The following is a 25024-nucleotide window of genomic DNA, read 5'->3' as shown; positions in this document are numbered from 1 at the left end:
CCTTATTCAAATTATAGCCTAACTTTTCCCAGGACCTTTAGTGTTGGTATACAGAAAGCAAGCAGACGTGAGAGTCCATTTCCTACCCTAACAGCAGCCCCAGTCTAGCTTCACACCCCTTTAAAGATTGACTTGTAGTTTATGTGCATGAATGTCTTGCCTGGATGTGTATATGTGCACCACATGCATTTCTAGTGTTGCAGGAGGCCAGAAGAGGGTACTGGATCCCCTGGACCTGCAGTTACTGGTGGCTGTGAGCTGCCATGTGGGTGTTGGGAACTGAAGCTGGGGGATAGAGCTTACCCCATTACTTGATGTTTACTCAGGGACCTGAGGAGCCAGTTTCTCAGCTTCCTTTTCACTGTGACATTCTGTTACATGCAATGGCACATACTAATCTTTCCTTTTGAAATTAGAAAAAACCAAAGTGTATAAAACCTGCTCTGAGTCACTGAGGAAGTCATCTACTGGAGACATAATGTAAAAATCATCACAAAAACAGAGGGGAAAAAAAACCCTGCAGTTCAACAATAATAACCATACACTCAGAAGCTTTCTATTGAACATCAGGTGAGATATAATCCCAGAGTAGTCTCCAGGCATGACACATGCTTTTAAGCCTTGCTTGGGAGGTAGGGGCAGAGGATCAGAAGTTCAAAATTATCTTCAGCAACACTGTAAGTTCTAGGCCAACCTGGGATACTTGAGACCCTGTCTCAAAACAAAAACAAAAACAAAATTTTCATAGGCAACTGTTTCAGTCAGAAACTAATTGGTGACTGCCATATACAGCACAAGTATGGCATCAGAGGGTCACTAGAGACCCCTCTGCCCCTACTCCCATGTGAGGCTCTCTAGTAAGCAGGATGACCCTACTCTTTGTGAGGTGTGGAATCAAAAGGCAGGTCTTATTTAACATCTACATCTAGATACAGTGATGATGTAGAGGCTTCCAGGACATCTCCTTCAATGTCTCCCTCACGTCAACCACCACGTCCTAAAATTTCTACTGCTCTATGAAAAAAGATTGATTTAAGCCCTTCTTAGAAAGTCTTTCTTCAGATTGTAAACAAAGCTGTAAGGATCTCAAGGAAACTTATACTGCCAGCCACAATTTAAGGCAAACTTGAATCAACTGAGTTTTAAGTTGACGACATTCCATGTGCAATAAAAGGAAGACATAGTAAGAAGAATATCTGCATAAAGCAGATGAAAAGTAGACCTCGTTTCTATATGATCCAGCAGTTAGGAACTTAAGTTTTCACTTCAAAATTAATTTTAAAAAATGGGGTCTCATATAGCCCAGGTTATCCTGTAATTATGTAAACAAAGCTGGCCTCAAACTCCTGAATTTGCTATTCTACCACACCCAAGCACTATGATCACAGGTACTCACTTGTTCAGTTCAAATTTTACTTTGAAGGTTGTATTAATTAATGTATTTATCTTTTTAAAGGGGGGGCACACCACATTTTGCACGTGGACGTAAGAGAACAAGTTGAGGGAGTCTCTCTATCCACCATGTGTTGAACACAGATCACAGGCTTGCAGCACGTGCCTTTACCTGCTGAGCCATCTCATCAGTCTCAGGCAAAATGTCTAAGATTAAAGACAACTGCCCACTACCGAGTATAAGCAGAAGAGTCATTAAAATCTATATCCTATTAACTTCAACTGAATTGTAAACTATGACAAAGGAAAAAGATCATACTTCTACTGTAAGGGATAAAAAGCCAACTCCAAATCTTCACCATTTGTAGGGAGAACACTGACTTAGACATGAGAAAGCAGAGCTTACAGTTGGCCTACATGAGGCTCCAGGGGCTGGACTGAGCAGCTCACAGTACTTTTATATGACAACTTGGGCTATTGTGTTGTTATTCCTTTGTCAGTTCAAAGTTTCTCTGTGCCTCAGTTTCCTTCCCTACAAGATGCCAACAGAATGTCAACCTTTCTTAATGTCAAGGGTTCTTGTAAAAAAAAAAAAAATCAAGAGAATGTGTATAAAAAATCACTTCTTATACCTCATATATTAGAAAGCAAATTAAAAGGCACTGTTCTGATGACTGCAGTAAGAGCCACTCATTTAGCATTTATCAGGTGCCCACTACTTATAACCCATTGAGTGTGCTATGGATGTACTGACTGTGTACCTGCTGGACAAACCATACGTAAGGAAGGAGTTTAGTGAGTAAAAACAGAACAACAGTATGGCATGTCTCATTAAATATCTCATACAGCATGTTACAGCTAGAGTAGTAATCAATCCTAAGCTATATTATATGGTTTTATTTGTATATATTTCCTCCTAAAACAATTCTCTATAAACGTTTACATGAAAGGTGGCTTAAAATGAGAAGCATTGGCCAGGCCTGGTGATGCACATCTGAGATATTAACTGAGGGGTTGGAAGGGTGGACACACAAAGATCCTGACTTTGAGACAGTCTGGAATGACAAATGAGACCCTACTTTAAAAAACTAAATGAATGGGGGCTGGAGAGATGGCTCAGCGGTTAAGAGCGTCCGACCGCTCTTCCAGAGGTCATGAGTTCAATTCCCAGCAACCACATGGTGGCTCACAACCATCTGTAAAGAGATCTGATGCCCTCTTCTGGTGTATCTGAAGACAGCTACAGTGTACTTATATATAATAAATAAATAAATCTTTAAAAAAAAAAAAACTAAATGAATAATAAGGGAAAGCAGGGGATGTAGCTCTCTGGGAAGCATTTGACAAGTATACATGAGGCCATGGTTGGATTCTCATGCTGCATTAATAAATTATGTAATAAAAAGATAAAAGGCCAGTTATGTCCCCTAAGTTAAATTACTTTTTATTAAAAAATGCCAAAAGACCATTGCCAACAAATAACTTACCCTGATAACTGCCCATCTCCAGTGTCTACAAAATATCTACTAATATGTAATATATGTAAGAATATATACAATTTCAGATAATTTTTGTAAAGACAGTCTATGATATCCCAGGCTAACCTCTAACTTCTGGGCTTCCAGTCTATCTCCTCAGTGCTAAGATTATGGGTGTGTGCTGCCACACCCAATTTTAAGCAGTGTTCAGATTCTGGTGCTACCCCTGGCCTGAGAACACTGAACTGTGTTTCATAATGTTATTTACTCAGCACAGGGTACATATGAAGCCTGAATTTCTACTCAATTTAACATAAGCAGAGTTAGCTGAAAGGCAGCTGACAAGAGTCTACTGTTCCACTCACCTAGGTGAGCTACAAGTATAATTAACTTTCTGTTCATAGCTAAAGCAGGTCAAATCATCACTAGGTTTCCTAAGGATGACAGAATTATTTAAAACAAAACATAAAGTAAGCAGTGAGACCCTTAATGAGCAAATTAGATCACTGCTCCCTTAGTCAAATGGGCAAACTTATCCCAGACTTAATTACTGTGAGGAGAGTCTCTAAAAGATAAATGGGCTTTTGTACAACTAAGGAACTAGAAGAAAATTATTTCAAAACCCAAATATTTTAAAGCCACTGAAAGGTTTTCATTTTCCAAATAATAATTAAGTCACAACTGTCTCCCTTCCCTATATAATCAGTGCAATTATTTAATTGGGGCTGGCTTACAGTTTCAGAGGTTTATCCCATTATCATTATGGCGGGAAGGTGGGAAGCATGGCAGCATGCAGGCGGACATGGTGCTGGAGAAGGAGCTGAGAGTTTCCCATCTTGATCTGAAGACAGCAGAGCAGACTGTTACACTGGCCAGATGTGAGAGCCCCCTGCCTCCACAGTGACATACTTCTCCCAACAAGGCCACATCTCCTCATAGTACCACTCCCTATGGACAAGCATTCAAACACATGAATGTATGGGGGCCATGCCCATCCAAACCACCACAATGTCTGAGAGGAGAAAAGTGAAGCCAGGGACGAGAGTGAGCCTCACAGCATCAAGTTACACTCCAATTCATAAATAATGAAGCGACTGCACTTTATGAAGTACATTACCCAGCCTAAGTTGCTCTGGAAGAGAAATACTGTCTGCAGCCTTGTTTCTTGTCTGTTAAAGTCCTGGGGAAAATGAACTGAGGGCAGGGATGGAAAGAAATAAAGAAGCTTCCAGAATCTCTAAAAAGACTGTTAAATACTATAGCCACTCATGGCTAATTTTAATGCATTAATCTTTTCTTTGTTCAACATGAGTCTTTTTAGAATTTAAATAAATTTGGTATCGTATTTCTCTAAATTTGAGTAAACCTCTTAACTGACCCACTACTTTTCAGGAACTCTAAGACATTCTGAATATACAATAAAACACCTAACATACTAACTAACCTCAGAGTAGAGAAAAACTGAAATTATGTGAAGACTTTTTTCCTAAGATCTTACATGATTTTTAAAACTGGCTTCAAAGAACTCAAGGGAACAAAACAGCTTCCTCAGCATGGCCTGGACGACTGTTTTTAAAAAAGACATCCTTTTATGTAGACCTGGCTGTCCTGAAACTCAAGAGGTCTGCCTGCCTGTCTCTTCAGTGCTGGAACAGAACTGCAATACACAGCTCCACAAAGTCAAATTCCAAACATAAAGGCCATCATGAAGTGGGACAGACGGCTTCTGCTAAAGACTGTGAAGCTGCTCCTGCATCTGTGCATGTGACATCAGGGAATTCTGCAAATATGCTGACCGTGGTGCCTGATAACACGGTGCATATTTACTCATACATGTAAGGCTGAGTAAGCGAGCACACTAGCACAGTACTTAAGTATCTAGGTTCCATCAAATGTCACTGCAAACTCAGATGCATCTGCACAGTCTGTGTCTGTACCAACACTGCAAGAAAACAGTGCTCAGGGAAAACAAGATGCTCTATGACCTGTCACATACACATTACATCTCACTGACTACATCTCAGTGAGCATGGTTTAAATTTTATATGAAACTGAATCATTTTTTTTTTACCTTCTTGTGAATGAAGAATTTACTAACTATAAAATAGAATAAATGAATGTTAAATACTGAGCCTGGCATTTAAGTTACAACTATAGGTTAAATGGGACAGAAGCCTAAAAAGAAAGCCCCTTTGGTAAAGAAATTGTTTTAATCTACTGATATTACCCAACATGCTAAAAATGAAGGAGCTGGGAAGTCAAGTAATTCACTCAAAGTCATAATGAGAGGAAGGGGTAAGTGGACTAGCTCTCAAGGGTCTTCTTCTTGCTGTTTGTTCCTATTAAACACAACTCCTGTTCCAGAATCAAATAAGGTCTTCAATAACGGAACAAGTTACTTTCTTCTAATACCATTATCTGAAATGTGCCACACAATATACCAGAGCCTCAGGCACAGAGAACTAAATTCTGTCAAGGGCTGCTTACATTCTATGAGAAATAATATACAAAAATAACCACAACAGATTATTTTTAAATAGGGGTAGAAGTAAGGGCGGTACTGTAAGTGGTGAATGGACGTTGTGAGGACGACAGGGGATAAAGGTTTAGATTTGGTCAATAATGTAAATACACTCATGACGAAGACAACAGAAAAAATGGAAAGAGTATTAAGCCACTGTAGCCTGGGTACATTATAATTATCTTATTAATGTTAGATCTACCTAATTTCCAGGTTTTATTAATTGTAATCCTCTATCAAATCAGACCTACCTAATTTCTAGATTAAGGAAAATTACAGAGGCTAGAGCACAAGAAAATGAAAATCCAGGGTCACAGATAATCTCAAACTATGGTCCATCTGTAAAACTCTTTTTTAAAAAAAGTCTGTGCCAAAGAAGGAAAGGGGGTACTTCTAGCTTTAAAAGACCGAAGAGAAATCATATGCAATGTGATCCAACAGGATCCCAATTTTGAAAAAAATTATATAAAGGTGTTTGGAAAGAAATTGGGGAGTCTAATTATGGACTAGATCTTGGAGAACACGAATAATAATAGTTCTAAGGTTAGGTGTGATCATAGTACCTTAACAGGAACTTTATTTTTTAGAGGTGCATACTAAAAATGTATAATACCTTGCTTAATTTCAAACAGTTAAACCAAAGAAATAAAGATGTATCGTATAATGCAAATTGTAGCCAATAAAATCTATTGGCTAAATACAAAGAGCAGAACATGTACCAGTTAGTAGAGTACTTGCCTGGCATGCTCAGAGCCCTGGATTTGATCCCCATTAATGGAAGATCAGAAGTTCAAGGTTATCCTTAACAACACATCAAGTCACAACCAGGCTGGGTTTGGGCACAAGACCCCCAGGCCCCCAAAAGGGGAAATATAATTCATAATTTGTCTAATCTAAGTGACAGACAGCAAGCAAAAATCTGACCAGAGAGATGACTCAGTCAGTAAAACATATCATGTTCAAGCACGAGGATCTTAGTTAGAACCCAAAAGCCATGTAAGAAAATACACAGGAACAGCATATGTCTATAATCCCAGCTCTGGACAGGTGGAGACAAGAGGATCCCTAGGGTGTGCTGGCCAGCCAATCTAGCCAAATCAGCAAGCTCCAAGTTCAGCAGCCAAGAACTTTGTATTTTATCTCCCTCATAAGCTCCCCACTCCCTGAATTCACCTAAAGCCTTTCCCTAGATCAGCTTCCTCTCCACAAAGAACACTATTCTGCCATTCAGGGAAACCCTCCCTCCTGAAAAACAAACAAACAAACAAACAAACAAACAAACAATAAAACCCTCCTTCCTTTTTGAGACAAGGTCTCACTCCATAACCCTGGTTGGCCTCAAACTCAGAGATTCCACCAGCCTCTGCCTCTTGAATGCTAGGATCAATGATATATGCCACAATGCCTTGAATTATCAATAATCTTTTTTTAAAAAAATAGGGTACTTTTTAAAAATTTTTTATTGATTCTTTGTGAGTTTCCCATCATGTACCCCAGTCCCACTCATCTTCCCATCACCTCATATCTGCTCTTTACCCTTACAACTTACCCTATAAAAATGAAACACACAAACAAAAACAAGCATAGAAAATATCTCACCTGGAAGCTATAGTACGTCACTGTGTGTCCCACACTATCCCACAGTATGTCCCACATTATGTCCCTGGGTTCATACATCTTTACTTGCTAGCTCCACTGTGTTGCCTGGTCAAGGCCTGGGGCCCGCCCTCCCAGGTGCTGCAGCCTGTGAGAGGCTGGGACAACTCTCCTGCTCTCACACCATTACGGCTGTCTCACTTGTGCCTTCAGTATCAGAGCAAGCTCTCCCAGAGAGGCCCAGGGCCTGAGTGGTATAGTCAGTGATGGGGCAGGACTAGCTCTCCTTGCTCGCATGCCCTTGTGCCTAGCTCTCCAGACTACTGCAGGTGGGAGTCCATCATCTCCACACCTATGTCATCTCATTGCCAGCTCTCCTGGGCTCTTACTCTTGGGGCCAGGTCACCTCTGCCCCTTCCAAAGCTCTCCTGTGCTGCCCAGGAGAGGAACAGGGCTGGCTCACACTCTCTTAAGGGATAGCTCTCCCAGCAAAAGAGGTGAAGGGCCCGGGGTGGGGATTGGGGGGGATAAGCAAATTTTTCTATACCATCTCTGTTTTGAAGCTTTCTGACCCTGCTCTTTGCTATTCTTTGGATTTTCCTAACATTGTCATTGCTGTGGAGATTTTTAAAACCTTAATTATTTAAATGTATGCCTCCTCCAGTAACCATAAGCTATTTGATTATCTCAGAGTTGGCCTTCCTTGTAGCTCTGGTTACACAGATAGCTTCAAGTACACGGAGTCAGAATAACGGAGGCCTGCTATTTTATTTAAAAGTTTCAGGAAAAGCCAGGAATGGTGGCACGTGCCTGTAGAGTTGGATACTAGCCTGTGCAATGTACAATGTACAATGAGCCTATCTGAAATGATAACTCCCCTAGGAAATAAAATGTCTACCCTAAGTGAAGGGTATACTCACGACTAAGTAAACTAGACATGGCCCAAAAGCACGGATGCTACATGAGCCAATCAAAACTGTATGCCCGGGGGGAGGGTTGGGAGGGGAACACCCATAAGGAAGGGGAGGGGGGAGGGGGATGTTTGCCCGGAAACCGGGAAAGGGAATAACACTCGAAATGTATATAAGAAATACTCAAGTTAATAAAAAAAAAAAAAAAGAAAAAAAAAAACTGTATGCCCAAATAGATCTCAAGTTCAGTCTACAGTAAATGCATAATCATCTAACCGTTTTCCTGGGATGGTAAACAGTCAATTAGAAAAGCCCCAAATCACTCCATCATCATTCAGTCAAAGGCTAGGGATGTACTTCAGCTAGAAAGTGCTTACCTCATATGCAGAAGGCCCTGGCTTAAATCTCCAGCACTACAAAACAAAAATATACCTCAGTCAAGTCTTGAGAAGGTATTTATCAGTAATATTCCATATCAAGCCAAACACTTCAGTTTCCTTAGATGTCTAGCTTGAGAGAAATCCCAGTTCTGAAAGCAGCTGCTATGGTTTGAATATGAAATGTCCCCTATAGGCTTCTGTAAAGGCGTCCCAGCTGGTCAGGCTATTTTGGGAGGAGGTGGAAACTTCAGGGGATGGGGCCAAGAAAAAAAAAAAAAAGGAAGCCACCTCATCCTATCTTCTCCCTGCTTCCTATCTGCAGGGAGGTAAACACTTTCCTTTACACCATCTCATTAGTGAAGATGTTCCTGCAAGTCCAAAGTATTGGAGCAGCCAACCATGAACTGAAGCCTTTGAATCCTTTCTCCCTGAAGTCAGGTCACAGCAATGCAAAAGTAACTGATATGGGAGCTATGGTGGAGATCTAAAAGTGTTACTGTACATGCAAAATTATGGTATTTTATATTATAACACTCAATCTATATCTAGCAATATTTAACCTCCCTGCTCAATGTCAATATATTTAAAAAACAAAACCAAACAAAACAAAAACCTTGGGCTAGCAAAATTAGCTTAGTTGGAAAGGCACTTTACCATCTGACAATACAAGCCTAATGACCTGAGTCATTTCACAGAACCCACAATGGAGATAGGAGAGTTGACACTACAAAGTTGTCCTCTGACCTCCACACACATCACTCACCCACACAATAATAAATAAATAACAAGAGTCTTGCCAACTGCAAGTCAAGTAACTAATGTAAGATTAACACACACTGACTGTTCCTGGCCAACACACATGCACCGTTAAGCACAAATGCATTAGAAATTCTCAATCTACTGTTTCTGAACTATCAAGTCACTCATGAGGACTTGGTGGTAGTCAACACTGTCTAATAGGCAGAAATATGGCAAGGAGAGTAAAGGGTCAGGAAGATCAGATATGGCACTGACACTGAAGATAGACCACACAGATGGTCTGTGGTAAGAAAACGAATCACTGAACTCATCATGTCCAACTAGTCTGACTGTATTCCTTAACCTAAATCAACCCAATGTCTTCTTCAGCAAGAATTCACTTTGCCTAAAGCCAAGAGAAATAGCCAATTTATTTATGCGAAAGTTTATTGCTAGTGATTAGCACTCAGTAATCACTCTCATTAAACACTGCTATGGAGTGAAGTGCTGTCAGAACCAGCTGTGAAAGCTTTGTATTGCGGTAGGAAAACCAAGATTCAACTACGAGTCCCTCCACAAAGACGGGATCTGTTCAAAAGAAAAAAGGCCATCACCTATAACTCCCAGTACGTTAGAGTTTCTGCTAAATTCTTAAACCCAGCAATAGTGGTTCACACCTTTAATTCCAGCACTTGAGAGGCAGAGGTAGATAGATCTTGAGGTCAGCCTCATCTAGAGTAATAAAACCCCTTTCAGTCTTGGCTCCCAACTATTCTTCCATTCTTCCAGTGTTTGAAAATGTCCTTTCTTTTGTTTCGTTTGTTTTTTAATATATAATTTATTTTATGTTCATTGGTGTTTTACTTGCATGTACGTCTTTGTGAGGGTGTCAGAAGGCCTGGAGCTGGAGTTATGGACAAGTGTGAGCTGCCAAGTAGGTGCTGGGAACTGACTTGAGGTCTTCTGGAAGAGGTGCCAGTGCTCTTAACTCTTGAGCTATTTCTCTAGCCTCCCAATCTGTCTTTTTAGGCAAATTCTCACTGAAACCCAAGCTGGTCTTTAATTTATTATATAGTTGAAAATGATTGAATTTTTGATCTTCCTGCCCCTACTTCCCAAGTGCAAGGACAGCATGTATGGTCACCACACCTAAATTTAAAAGCAAAATAAAAGGTGCTAGAGAGAGATGGCTCAGTGGTTAGGAGCACATACTGCTCTTCCAGAGGCCCCAAGTGGAGTCCTAATGCCCATATCAGGTGACTCACAAACATCTGTAATTCTAGCTCCGGAGGGATCCAACACCTTTGACCTCTACAGGCACCTTCACAGGTGCACAGATGCACGAACAAGCAAGCGCAAGTGCACGCAGGCATGCATGCACACAATATATGTCTCACTATGTAGTTCTGGCTGTCCTCAAAAATCAGAAGTCTGCCTGCCTCTGCCTCCCAAGTACTGGGATTAAAGGTGTACACACTACACCCAGCCTAAAACATGTTTTGAAAACAAGTTTGTTCCTTATTCTGAGAATTTTGTTGTTTTCTGAGAAAGGGTCACATATAGCCTAGGATGGACTCGAACTAGCTATACAGATGAGGATAAACTTGAACTCCTGATCCTTCTGCTTCACTTCCCCAGGTGCTGGGATTACAGGCATGTGCTACCACATGCTTCTGTACCCAGCTTCTGGCCACTTCCACAGTTTCTGTCCCCAGCTCCAAGCTGCTAAGATTAAGTTCCCTGTTATTCCCACAGCATATGTGGCTGCAGGACATTACATGATCTGTCTATACTGTCTATACTGCACTGCAGTTGTTTCATGTGTACACATTAAGAGGGCTTTGGAAAGAGTCAAGAAAAGGATCATGATTCCTCTTTTGGGACCAATGCTTTAGTTGACCCCAGAAAACACAACCATCATCTCTTGCTCAAGAAGCTGAAGTGGAGCTGGGGAGATGGCTTAGTAATCAGGCTACATGGCGGTTTACATCCACTTGTTAACTCCAGTTCCAAGGATTTAGCCCTTTTCTGGCCTTTGCCAGTAGCAGGCACACAAGAAATACATATATATATATATATTTTTTTTTTTTTTTTTGAGCTGGGGACCGAACCCAGGGCTTTGCGCTTCCTAGGTAAGCGCTCTACCACTGAGCTAAATCCCCAACCCCACTTATATATATGTATGCAAAACATTCAAACACATCAATATAAACTTTTTTAAAAAATTATCTTGGGTTGGGGATTTAGCTCAGCGGTAGAGCGCTTGCCTAGCGAGCGCAAGGCCCTGGGTTCGGTCCCCAGCTCTGAAAGAAAAAAAAAAAAAAGAAATGTAAAAAATTATCTTAAAATAATATTATTAAAAGAAGCTAAGTGGAGCCAGGAAAGGGTGGCACACTCCTCTCTCATCTTGACATTCAGGTTAAGGATCTTCAGTTCAAGACAAGCCTGGGCTATAAAACAAGTTCCTGTCTTGAAACTGCAAGTGCTCGAGGAGATGTAGCTCAGTGACAGAGCCTAGCATGTACAAGGACCCGGTATGCACTGGGGAAAGAAAAGCTTAAGTGAGTTTATGGAAAAGACCACAGTGCTAATAATCGCCCTGAGATCAAAGGAAGTAAGCCTGAGAGTTTTCTATTTCTAACTGAGAAGGGAAAGTGTGCCTTGATGGACTAATGAACTTGAACTACTGCTTACAGATTCATCCAGGGATAGATATATAAGTAGATTTAAAACTCAAAGTAGAAGCATTGGCAATGAAAGAAAATAAATTGGACTTTATTAAAATTGTAGACAATTGTACAAAAAAATCAAAACCAAAAAACTGTCCAGAAAATGAAAATATCATCCACAAAATGGAAAAAAAAACATTTGCACAGATGTATTTGATGTAAAGATCCCAGCATCGTAGAGCCAAAGGACTCAGGTAGACATTTTCCCCAAAAGGATATCCATAGCCATCAAGTACATAAAACCATTAAATAACAGAACTCATCAGGGAATTCAAACCAAACCTGAAGGACATAGCATTCCACAACCTATAGAGTTGTGATGTTCTGAAAAATGGAAAATAACAAGTACTGGTGAAGAGGGAAAGAAGCTGCAGAGAGATTTCAGGTAGGAATGTAAGACAGTATGGGCTCTATAAAGAAGTCTGGCAGGTCCTCAAAAAGATAACTAGAACTGTCACAATTCCCCAACAGTTCTACTTCTAAGTATCTTTAAAAAGAAATGAAAATAGATGTCTATGCAACTGAAGTTCACAAATGCATTATTTGCACCAAAATGTAGAAACAACTCAAATACAAAACAACAGACGGCTAGGTAAGGAAAATGTGTACACACTTACAATAGGATGTTAGTCAATGATAAAAAGATTAAATACTGACACCTGCTATAAGATGAGCCCAGAAAAGATTATGGTAAATGAAATAAACCACAAAGGAAAGACTACTATGAGATTTCATTTATGTGAAACATCCTGAACAGGTAACTCATCAGTTAGAAAAAGGTACACTAATGCTTATCAGAAGCTGAGAAGAGAGGACGAGAGAGAGACATACCATCTGAAGAAGAGAGATGTGGATGTGGATGGTGATGACAGTTATGTAACACTGAACTCCAAACAGTTATCCATGTGTGGTGGCACACTGCTCCTAGCACACGGGAGGCAGAGGCAGGTAGATCTCTGAGTCTGAGGCCATCCTAATCTACAGAGTCAGTTCCAGGACAGCCAGGGCTACACAGAAAGACCTTGTCTTGAATAACAGTAGCAAAAACAACAACAAAAAAGGTTAATACCACATTTTATGGTAATTTCTTAAATAAAACAAGGAAAGAAGGAAAGCTCTTTAATTTCAGCCCTGAATAAAAAGTTCTCACTACCATTCTAAGCTATATGATGTGGAGGACATTACTTCGTTTCCCCAGGCTTTGATCTTCACCTACAATATAGAGTTGACTTTTATCCACCTCAAAGAATTGTAGACTCAATGTATCTATTAATCCCTTAGCACAGGACTTGTTATATAATAAATACCAGATAAATACGGTAGATTTTATAATTCCAAAGACATTGTTACTCATTGAGTAGGTGTCTGTAAGGCTGCTATAAATGGGTATCTGAGAAAACTCCATAACGATGCAAAGACATTCTGAAGTAATGATTAAAGCAACACATATCCAGCATTTGACTAGCTTCCTGAGAACCTAGGAACCTGCAGATATCAGAATCAGTTCTCTTGGGTGTCACTGAAGAGCTCACAAAAGAGATGAACTAAGAAAATAAGCACACTGACTTGTCCTCAATTAATTGTATTGATGCTCTCCATAAATATTTATTTCTAAAAATCATAAAGGGACCAGAGTAAAGGCTCCAGAGTTCAATCCCTGGGACCAACATGGTGGAAGAAAAGAACCAAAAATTGTCTTTACATCCACCATGTATGTGTGCAACACACACACCCTTACCCCTTGTCTACAGGTCCTAAGTACCAAGTCCAGTTTCACAATATCATCATCAAAAAAGAATCATACAGAATATGCTATTAAAAAATGCCCCAACCATGGAAGACTCAAGGGAATGAAAGTTGGGAGAGTACATTAGCTAGCTAATCTTGAATCTATAATAGACCTGTCTTGTTTAAAATTAAGCATTAAAAAAAAAAAAAAAAGCCTAAGTACCTTAAAACTCAAACCTGAATTCTAGATAAGGCAGACCAGAGAATAGCATCAGTGACTCAAACAGTAATACAAATCTTAGTGTGAAAATTAAGCCATCTCCATAGTGTTATAGTGTTTTGCAAGAATTCTCCAAATTCCTTCACAGAAGTAATCTACCTAAGAAGGCTTTTTGGGTATTTTTATACTCACATTAAAAATACTTGGATTCAGGGCTGGAGATTTAGCTCAGTGGTAGAGCACTTGCCTAGCAAGCGCAAGGCCCTGGGTTCGGTCCCCAGCTCCGAAAAAAAGAAAAAAGAAAAAAAAGAAAAAGAAAAAAGAAAAAAAAATACTTGGATTCAGAAAAAAAGGGGAAAAGTATTTAGATTGTATCTGTTAAGAGCCAGCTGACTTGGGAAGGCTGGGGCCATTCTAAAATGGTGGTGCTCACATAGCACTATGAATGTTAACCTTCATGAAACACACCTGAAGGCTGCATTATATATTCCATGTTGATAAAAATGTTATAACTCTATATAACCAGATTAAAACTGCTGATGTTTGAAAATCTAAGATCTTCGACAACACCCTTAGGAAAATAGTCATTCCCTTTCAAACAACAAAAAAAGAACTGTGAACATGTTAAACTGAATCACACAGCACAGTAACTTTTTGTTGTTTTTGGTAACACGGTTTTGCAATGCAGCCAGGACTGGCCTGGAACTTAAGATCATCTAACTCCAGCCTCCCGAGTTGCTGGCTCCAGTCAGCTATTACCTCTCATGACAGTAATGGAGAACAAAGGCTTCCAAAATTAAATTCCAGAAAGAATTCTTTTATCCCCCACAGACCCATCTTCTGCCAGCTACATCAGGGCTATCCCATGTCTCTTCCCCAGAAGAAAAAGAGGAGGTACTCCCTCTTTTAAAACTTCTCTTTAGAAAAACAGCAGATTATGATTCAGAAAACTTAAATGCTGGAAAAAACTGATAATAGAGCTATCTAACTGTAGGCCACTGGTAGTAATTATCCAAAGCTAGGATTTCATACTTCTAAAAGCCCATGCTAATACTGTGATTGGATCCTAAGTCACACTGCCAAAAGGGTTAAACTGGCTCAATTTTAAAGGGATATTATAATTTTAACATGTGCAAAAGTGGGGTTGGGAAAAAAAAACATGTGCAAAAGTTAAACTGAATGCAAGTACGTACTAGCATGCTTAACTGGTACCATCTGATCACTGATCTGCCCTTAGCCCACTGTTATCACGCCCTTTCTACACTTGGGCTTTGTTGTCACAGAGGATCTCACCAAGTGACATGAAATGCACTACAAAGGAGCATCTCCATGGACTACTTTTTCAAGGCAATGTCCACTGAGTTCTCAAATAACTTGTCCAACATTTAGTGACACAGATTTTAGTGAAGTGGCATGGCTAAACATTCCGTAAAACGGGAAATGTCTTGTACAAAAGTTGGGTACCCAGGATTCAAGGGCAGGCACCTGATCTCAAGGTGTGAAAACATGTGACCCCGCCTATTCCCAACAACTAAACAAAAATATGCACCCGATTTGAAGGCACCCAATACAAGGTTCGAATCAAATCAAGTTACCTTTGCCATTCCCTGGTGGCTCTTTTCTACAATGTTCGAACTTCTACACATTCTATATAATGAATGGGCTCGGCACTTTTAGGTCACTAAAAGTAAAGTCAATCTTACCCCTCTTATCCCTCCCTCTACAACTACTAAGAATGGAATTAGGAGACCTCTCATCACGGTTACGATAACTGAGAAGTGCGAGTCGCGTTGGAAAACTTTTACTCTAAGCACTAATCTTATACTGGGGTACTTTTTATCCTGCACGTTTTCCTTTTACGTAAGACACATCGGAATTTGACGAGTGCGCCCCGACGGCACATTGGGCTAACGCCCCTGGCAGCAGCAGAGAGCCACGTTTTCCTCGGGCCGATCGTCTCCCCCCTCCGCCTTAAAACACTGCCCAAGGCCACTTAGAGACTTCCCCAGCCCAGCTCCAGAAACTGGAACCAACCGGGGCAGCTGTCATCCGAAACTCGGGAAAGCTGAGCCCGACCAACTCTACCGACGCGGGAAGGGCTGGGGGTGCGGCGGGGCCCGTCGGGGGCACTCGGGGCTGTCCCCCTCCCCGGCCCCACGAGCCGCCATCCGGCCGCCGAGTTGTCCTCCGGGCCAGAGTCCCTCCGGCTAAGCCAGGCCTAGGCCCGCGGTCCCGCGTGGGGCCCGAAGCGCGTGGCGGGGCCGCCGCAGAGTAGAAACGACAAAGGGGCGCGGGGTCGGGACAGGTGGCCGCCGCCGCGAACAATGGGGGGCCGCGGCCGCCCCCTGGCGCCACCTACCTCCCGTGCCGTCCGAGTTCTCGTTGAGGCTGCCCGAGGAGTCGTGCTGGGCGCCCACGCACCCGCCCATGGGGCCGCGGCCGCCACCTCAGGGCGCTCGTCCCGGCCGCTGCCTCAGCCTGCTCCCGCGTCGCCGCCTCGGGCCAGGCGCCGCTCTCTCGCCGCTCAGCCTCCGCCCCCTCGCCGCTCCTCCCACCGCCTCGCCCAGCCCCTTCCTCCGCGCCCACTTCTACCTCAGCCCCCCGGCCGCCTGGCCCGCAGGCCCGGCCCGCGTGCCGTCCTCGGCTCCGGCTCGGCCCCGCCAGGCCCGGCTTGGCCCATCCCGGGCGGGCCGCAGCGCCCGCTCGCCCCTGGCCACCCCGCGCCCCCGCGTCTAGGCAAGCCCCACCACAGCCGCCGCCGCCCGGCAGCCAGGCCCCATCGCCCCCGCCCGCGGCACCGCCCTCAGTCCCGCTCGGCTTGCGCTCGGCCGGCCCGCTGGAACGGCCTCGAGGGGCGGGGCCTCGTGCTGATTGGCTGCATGCGCCGAGGGGGCGGGGAATGCCGAGTTGAACCGAGTGGAGCCGAGCGCCCGAGGCCGGGAGAGTAGGGGGCAAGCGGAGGTGGGCCGGAAAGAAGGGGAGGACTCAAGTAAGGACCAAGTGGCCAGCTCGTGGCCAGCTCGTCCTTACTTGAGGACCAGGTGGGGCTCTTTCTGGTGTGGCCCGTAGGAGAGGAGTCGTAGGAGACTCGGGGGTCATGGACGGTCTGGGCGTGCTTAGAGGGGCTGGCCTGACCTCAAGTCCCTGAACCTTTTGAATTTGTGGAGGCAGCGGGCTGGTCACCGAGTCTGGGCTTCCCTTGCTCTCCGGTCCGCAGCCCCTGCCATCACTGTGCCCGCTTGTTAGAGGGGCTCTCTGATTGCGCAGGCCTGCTGTCCCGTGCCCGGAGCGAAGGAGCACCGGTTTGTGTGTGTCGTTCCCACAGGCTTCGTTTTACAGACAATGCTACCACTCTAGATCCTGGCGTTAGACATCTTAAGTCGTCTTTAGAACAAAGTGAAGTATTAATAGTCTGCATTTTATAAACTAGAATTTGATACACTGACCACGCCCAATATTCTTGGCGGTTACCATCCCAACCTAAGCCAAACAGCTAATGCACCCTTTGGAGTTGTGCTTTCTTGCCGTGGCGCCTTAACATTTTTATCGGGCTGCTTGGGTCTTTGAAAGCTTTGTTTTTTTTCTTTTTCCTAATCAGTTATAACTAGGTTCCACTTTTATGCCAGACTTTCCTTTTATAAAGACCTTGGTCAGCTTTTGCTTAACATTAAAAAAAAATTTTTTTTAAGTGAAATACCTAAGAAGGAGACACTCTGCTTCTTTGGATTTGCATTTAAATGTATTCTTGAGCACTGCTGGTGGGAGTGTAAATTGGTTCAATCTTTTTGCAGAGGTTTGGCAGTGCCAATCAACAGCTTTAAAAATGTTCGTACCATTTGAGTGGGGGTTATTTCACATCTGGGAATCTAGCTCTCAGAAACGGTCCAAATTAAAATTTGAGGCCTGGTATTCATTTGATCGGCAGGCAAAAGCGAAGGTTAAACAAACAAAGCTCTGCGTTTATATGAAATCACAGAAGTGTCTCAGAAATAGAAGTCCACTATTTTGGACTTAATGCTGAAGGATTAGCTTTACCCTCACTGTAGTCCTGAGCAGTGAAAAAAAAAAAAAAGCAGTATACAGTTAGATGTTGTGGATTTTCAAAGATTGCTTTTCCATAAGGGCTTCGTAAGGGCCGTGTCACAGAGCCGTCTATCTGATCCTTCCCAGCTGAATGCTCACGTTGTCAGATGCTAGTCATTTTATCACTTCCCTGAAGGAGAGAGGCTGCCTGAGTATTTGCAAAGAGATTGCTTTGTCCCGAATTTCACTCCAGAAATTGCAGCAACCAAGACTTCTACGATGTCTATTAAACAGATGGTAGGCACCCAAATGCTAAGGGCTTTCTGCTGAGCAGTACACTGGCGCCAGCCAGCAAGAGAGAGCAATCTAGTGGAAAGATTCTTAGCGGCACTTGCTCTCCCATATCCTAGAGCAGACTTCCATGTTCCCAGGAGCAGAGTCGTGTAGCCGTAACACAGCCTCAGCCCTGCTATTAGCTTCCTGGGTTGGAATCTGGCTTCCATTCTGTACTCCCTGTTTGACTTTAACTTTCTCTAGAGCCCAGATTTCTCTTTGCCTGTAAAACAGGGCCAACAGCAATGCTCCAGGCTCTGCAGGGGCACCGTATTAATTCCATATCTAGCCTCACCTATCTGAAGTCATTGCCTGGCCCAATCTATCTAACACCTAAGAAACATGTCCATATATTTATATCTCTATGATTACACACACACACACACACACACAACACACACACACACACATACACATCTTCCTCTGTGGATAAATGACTGTTGTATATACTCATACTCTCCTTTTTTTTTCCCTTTGAGATGTGAATCTTTGGCTGATTTCACACAGAGATCTGCCTGCCTTCCTCTTGCTTGCTGAGTGCTGGAATTAATGGCATGAATCATCATGCCCAACTATGTGTATGTGCATATGTATATGCGCATGTCTGTGGAGACTAGAAAACAACCTTGGGTGTCATTCTTTAAGGGTTGTCTACTGAGTTCTGTGTGTACGGGTACATGCGAGTGCCTGTAGGGGCCAATCTCTCTCCACCTTGATGCCCAGTCCAAAAAAAAAAAAAAAAAAATGACGACTATCGATGGAGAAAAGACACCCAATGCCAACCTCCGTCCTTCATGTGCACACACAAGCAATACACACAGCACACACCCACCTAATAACTTTCTGTAATAACTTTCAGAAACAATGCACAACATACACCCCCCCCATGACTTTTTTTTTCTTTTCTTTTTTTCGGAGCTGGGGACCAAACCCAGGGCCTTGGGCTTGCTAGGCAAGCGCTCTACCACTGAGCTAAATCCCCAACCCCATGACTTTTAAAAGTAATAAAAATTTTAAAAATTAAGTCCATGGCCACATGTGTTAAAAGTGTATTTTTTCTGGACTCTCGATTGTTGCTGGTTTCGGACGCCATCTACACTTGTACCCCACAACCAGCCCTGAGCTCTCAGTTTTAAGTCATTGATCTTTAGGCCATGATGATTCAAGTTCAGTGGACTTGATTGCTGTAGCTTTCCATTAAGTTTCAAATTTGTTCCTTTTTTTTTTAAGTCCCCCTCCCCCCCCTTTTTTTTTTGAGATGCGGGTCTTTGAGCTGCGTTTCTCAGGCTAACCTCAAATTCCCAGGCTCAAACCGTCATAGCCCCACCCCTGTCCCCACCCCCAGCCTGCAGAGAAGCTGGAACCACTTACATTTGCTACCGCACATGGCTTGTTTTGTTTATTCCGGGTGCCTTGGATTTCTGTATGAATTTTGGGATCAGCTTGCCCATTTCTGGAAAAGCAGCAGCTGGGGTTTCGATGGGAAATGTGTTGAGTCTGTGGATGGTGAGTGCCCGAGTACTGCCATTTTGACAGCATGACGCCTTCAGTTTGAAATGTGGGTATTTCCCCCTCACTTGTGTCTTCAATTCTTTTCCATAGTTGTGGTTTTCAGTGTTGCATCTTGGGGTTTGTCGTACTTACCTCTCGATTTCCTTTTCCATGCTGCTGTAGCTGGATCTGCCAATTACATTCTGCAGACCATTCATGGCAAGTATACAGAAATGCTGTTGACTTTTGCATTTGGGTCACGGATGTTGCAGTGTGGTACAACTCACCTATTCTAGTCATCTCTGAGTCGTGTATTTGGGGCATCTGTGTTGTGGTGTGTTTAAGACTGCTGCCATTTCCAGGGAGAACCAGCAACAGTGCATGGAGATCAGAGAGGGGGAGGAAGTGACGGAGAATGAGGTGCCATGGTGGCAAGCATTGGAAAGGCATCAGCCTTGTGGGCAGCTTGGGACAGGCTTTCTTTCCCAGAGGTTCTGATTCACTTGATCTGGAATGGATCCCAGGAACCACCACTGTCTTTAACCCACACAGCAGTCATTTCTTATTGGAGTTTGGTCCACAGATGGACTTTTTGTCTAGAACAAAATTTAGTCCTCACCCTCCATGCCAGACTGTGTTTTGTTTGAGACATTTCTCTCTCCACCATTCCTTCATTTCTGTATGTCCCAAATCTACAAGTTGCGGGCCATTTCTCCACCCCAGTTGTTTCCCACACCCAAGCCACAGTCAAGCCCTTTCCTCTAGACATAAAACATAATACTGAATCGCCACTTGCTCTGGCTTAGCTCCTTCCTGCCTCCTCCTGCAATATTTTGACTTTATGGAAGACAAAAGAGGTCTCCAAATAGCAGAAGAATGGCAGAGAATAAGACAGTCACTGTGAGCTAGGCATGGTGGTACATGCTTTTAATCCCAGTGCTTGGAAGGCAGTCAGTAGGATCTCTGAGTTGGAGGCTAGCTTGCACTACAAGAGCAAGTTCAAAAGGGAGTTCCAGGACAGCCAAGGAGAAAACCTTTCTTGGAAAAAAAAAAAGGAAGAAAAAGAGGAGGAGGAGGAGGAGGAGGAGAAAAGAAGAAAAAGAAAAAGAAAAGAAGAAAAAGAAAAGGAAGGAAAGGGGTTGGGGATTTAGCTCAGTGGTAGAGCGCTTGCCTAGCAAGCCCAAGGCCCTGGGGTTCGGTCCTCAGCTCTGGAGGAAAAAAAAAAAAAAAAAAAAAAAGGAAGGAAAGAAGAGAGAAAAGAGGAGGAGGAGAAAAGGGAGAAGAAAGAAAAGAAATGAAAAGAAAAGGGAGAAGAAAGAAAAGAAAGGGAAAGAAAGAAAGAAGGAAAGAAAGAAAGAAAGAAAGAAAGAAAGAAAGAAAGAAAGAAAGAAAGAAAGAAAGTCATCATTGTGCAGGTCTGAGCCAGCTTGAGAAGGAGGCCCCTGAAAGAAGAGCCAGATCTTGTCTAATGGTTTGGTGACGAGCAGAGAATTTCCTAGTGAGCTACACTAGTGGAAGTTGTTGGAAATCCATACCTCTGGACTGGCTGGAGAGCTGCCTTGTGAATACAGAGCAGCTTTCAATGGGATAGGTCAAGCTCCTAGCGGTTGCCATTGCCAATGAGCCAGCACTGAAGCAGCCCCATCAACTGCTCAGCAGAGAAGCTCTCTCAGCCATGAGGCAGCTCTGGAGAGGCTGTCCATATCTAGGAACCTGGAAGCAGAGAAGCCACCCTTGCTGCAGAAGCAGGGGAGCCTGGAAAGAGAGCAAAGGGGACAGCCTCCTGCAGTGTCTCTATAGTGCCCTCTACTGTCAAAGCTGGATATGTCTGTTTCCACCGAGCAGACAATCAAGAGTGAATTCAGACCTCACAATAGTTTCATAGCCAGTCTTTGTTTTTTCCTTTGCTTCTTTTTAGCTTTTTTTTTTTTTTGGTTCTTTTTTTCGGAGCTGGGACCGAACCCAGGGCCTTGCGCTTCCTAGGCAAGCGCTCTACCGCTGAGCTAAATCCCCAACCCCTTAGCTTTTTTTTTTAATTGACTTTTTGTGAATTCCACATCACGTATCCCAGTCCCACTCATCCCTGTGTCCTTTTGTATCTGCCCTGGTAACCTCTGCCCCAAAAGAAAATAAGGTAGAAAAAAACAACAACAATAACGACAACAAAATCTTGTGGTGGAAGCTGTAGGGTGTGACGATGTGTCACACAGCACACCCTTTACTTGTAGATGTCTACTGCAGCGAGTCATAGGTCTCGCTATGGGATTCAATACTGAATCCTCACCAGGACTCCTCTGGGCTATCCTGTGCCATGAAGGTCCTACAGCTTTGGGTCTGCAGGAACAACGGCACTTTCACATGTCCCTGCAGTTCATAAATGAATGAATGTGAATGTTCTCCACAGCACGAGCCCCTCTGCTTTGCTCTCCGTCCTGTCCCTCCATCCCACACTCCATTTTCTCATCTCTCCATCACGCGTTTATGCATCAGAGTGGCACCTAGGTGGGCTCTTGGGTCTCTTTCTTCTGTCTGGGTATATTTTTCAACCAGAAAAATGGAGAAACTTTACATCTCACAATTCCTGGGTATAGAGAAGCACAGAAACCACAGGATTGTTGTGTATTGGAGTCCATGAGCTAACCCAAGAACATTTCCACACCCGAGTATAATTTATGGCCCTAAAACATACAGCAGTAATAATTAAAGTGAATTAAATTTTAATTAGTTGAATTCTTTTTTTTTTTTTTTGTTCTTTTTTTTTCGGAGCTGGGGACCGAACCCAGGGCCTTGCGCTTCCTAGGCAAGGGCTCTACCACTGAGCTAAATCCCCAACCCCTTGAATTCTTAAAGTACAAAAGAAAGTACAAATAAAATAACAAAGGAAAAAGGGAGAAGAAAGAACTGGAGGTGGGGCGGGGGCGGGGAGGGAATGGAGCCGGCAGTTCTTTGAATATCACAAAATAGTCAATGTACTAGATAATTCAACCTTAAAAGTGTGTGTGTGTGGGGGGATACATACAAATACAAATACATAGAGTAGGAAATGGCCAGGGAAGATGCCATTGGTGCTGAGGAAGCCAGGAAGTTGACATCATTGTACACAGCAACTTTCCATTTGGATACTGTAACAAAATCCTCCGACCTGGGGAATTTACAGATTCTTAACTGTTATGGATTCAGAGTGGACCAATCTCTGGTTCACAGATGAGACCTTGAACTTCCTTTGTAGACCAGCTGGCCTTGAACTTTCAGATCCTCCTGCCTCTGCCTCCCAGTTATAGCAGTTATGGGCGTATGCCACATCTGGCCATGGATGGGTCTTTTTTATAAGGTCACTAGTCCCATTGAGGAAGTCAGCCCTCTGAGCAGATCACCACCCCATAGGTCTCATTCCCTAATACTGTCACCCTGCACAACATTTGTGAAAACCTATCGGAATGATAAAAGGAAAACACTGGAAATAAAAATATATGAGATGAATGCCTTAGGGAAATGTAGTTGACAAGACTTGACCTCACCAAAGATGGAAAGCTGAATCCATTTCAAAGGACTGATGTATCACTCAATGTAGCAAATGAACAGTATCAGTACTGAGGGAATCCCCATACCATACACCAGAGTGCAACACTCACAGGAGAGCTGTGACTATATAAAGGTTCTGGAACAGAGCAAACCAGAGGAAATTTCCAAATTGCCCCCCCACCCTTTTTTTTCCCAGACAGGGTTGATCTGGCTGTCTTGTACCAAATTCTTTTGAACTTGGTAGACACTAACATTTCAAGCTATCAAAAATGGTAGAAACAAACATTCTAGGCCAACACCATTCAGAATATCAACTTTAAACCTCAAATAAAATAAAATATTGGTAACACACCCAGAAACCATATCCAGAAAATGATAAATTATAACTAAGTTGTAGGGTTCTAGTAGGGACTCAAGAATGGTCTAGTAGACATCTATATATTTATACATTAAAGAAGAAAAATCATGGTTATCACTAGCCTTGACAGAAGTTACATTCCATGCAAACAAAAATCTCTTCAAGAAGAGAAATGGAAAAACAATTCCATAACATAAATTATAGTCTCCAAATCAGTGTCTTAACCAAAAAACATTACAGCAACAGGCCGGTAGTAAAGCAAGGGCACACTCAACTCCATTACTATTTAGCTTTGTGCTGGAGATATAAATTAACACAATTAAACAAGAATGGTTAAGCTGGGGACTGGAGAGATGGCTCAGAGGTGAAGACCAATGCTGCTCTTCCAGAGAACCAAGCTTGGGTCCCGGAACCTCATGGTAGCTCACAACTGTAACTCCAGTTCCAGGGGATCCAACACCTTCTACCTTTGTGGGCACCAGGTATGCCCATGCACACAAACATACATGCAGGCAGACCATCCACACACTTAAAGTAATTTTTTTAGAAAGTTAAGTTGGCATGAGAATTGCAAAAACTCTCTCTCTCTCTCTCTCTCTCTCTCTCTCTCTCTCTCTCTCTCAAACACACACACACACACACACACACACACACACACACAGAGAGAAACAGAGACAGAGACAGAGAGACAGAGACAGAAACAGGAGATAAAGGAAGAGCAGAGGAGTCAGGGTTAGTATAGAAAAATCATTAGGATAGGAGATGGGTACTACTTTTTGTCGTATTTTTTAAACATTTTTAATTGGATTTTAAAAATTTACATTTCAAATGTTAACCCCCTTTCCCAGTTTCCCCTCCAGAACCCTGCTATCTCCCCCTGCTTCTATTCCCTCTCACCTTCCAGCCTTGACATTCTCCTACACTGGGGCATCAAGCCTTGACAAGACCAAGGGCCTCTCCTCCCATTGATGCTGGACAAGGCCATCCTCTGCTACATATGCAGCTGGAGCCATAGGCCCATACCTGTGTACTCTTGGGATGGTGGTTTAGTCCCAGGCAGCTCTGGGGGGTGGGTCTGATTGGTTGATATTGTTCTTCTTATGGGGTTGCAACCCCCTTCAGCTCCTTTAATCCTTTCTCTAACTCCTCCATTGGGGACCCCATTCTCAGTTCAATGGTTGGCTGCGAGCATCCCACCATTTGTCAAGCTTTGGCAGAGCCTCTCAAGAGACAGCTTTATCAGGCTCCTGTCAGCATGCACCTCTCGGCATCAGCAATATTGTCTGGGTTTGGTGGCTGTATGTGGGATGGATCCCTGGATGGGTCTCTGGATGGCCTTTCCTTCAGTCTCTGCTCCACTTTTTTTTTTCTTTTTCTTTTTTTCAGAGCTGGGGACCGAACCCAGGGCCTTGTGCTTCCTAGGCAAGCGCTCTACCACTGAGCTAAATCCCCAGCCCCTCTGCTCCACTTTTTGTCCCTGTATTTTCTCCTGTGAGTATTTTGTTCCCCCTTCTTAGAAGAATTGATGCATCCACAATTTGGTCTTTCTTCTTCTTAAGCTTCATATGATCTGTGAATTGTTTCTTGGGTATTCTAAGCTTTTG

General features: G+C 43.1%; 1 protein-coding gene across 9 annotated transcripts in view; it reads right to left on the bottom strand.

Annotated features, from left to right (window-relative positions):
• Ubtd2 (ubiquitin domain containing 2) overlaps positions 1-16536 on the bottom strand; it is a 62640-nt gene extending 46104 nt beyond the window's left edge. For 2 of the 9 annotated variants that reach the window (XM_087570245.1, XM_087570236.1), the window contains exons 1-2: positions 16053-16212; positions 8276-8311 (exon numbers count right to left, since the gene is read on the bottom strand). Coding sequence is in view for 2 of the 9 variants with exons in the window: in XM_087570242.1 (XP_087426368.1) it covers positions 16053-16122 (70 nt within the window). In the remaining 7 variants the exon portion in view is untranslated. 9 annotated transcript variants of the gene reach the window in all.
• Between the last annotated feature and the right edge of the window lie 8488 nt (positions 16537-25024).

The sequence above is a fragment of the Rattus norvegicus genome, chromosome 10 (assembly GCF_021556685.1).
Source record: "Rattus norvegicus strain SHRSP/BbbUtx chromosome 10, alternate assembly SHRSP_T2T, whole genome shotgun sequence".
Classification (NCBI taxonomy): domain Eukaryota; kingdom Metazoa; phylum Chordata; class Mammalia; order Rodentia; family Muridae; genus Rattus; species Rattus norvegicus.
The sequence above is the reverse complement of the archived record's forward strand: the minus strand, read 5'-3'. Positions and strand labels throughout refer to the sequence as shown.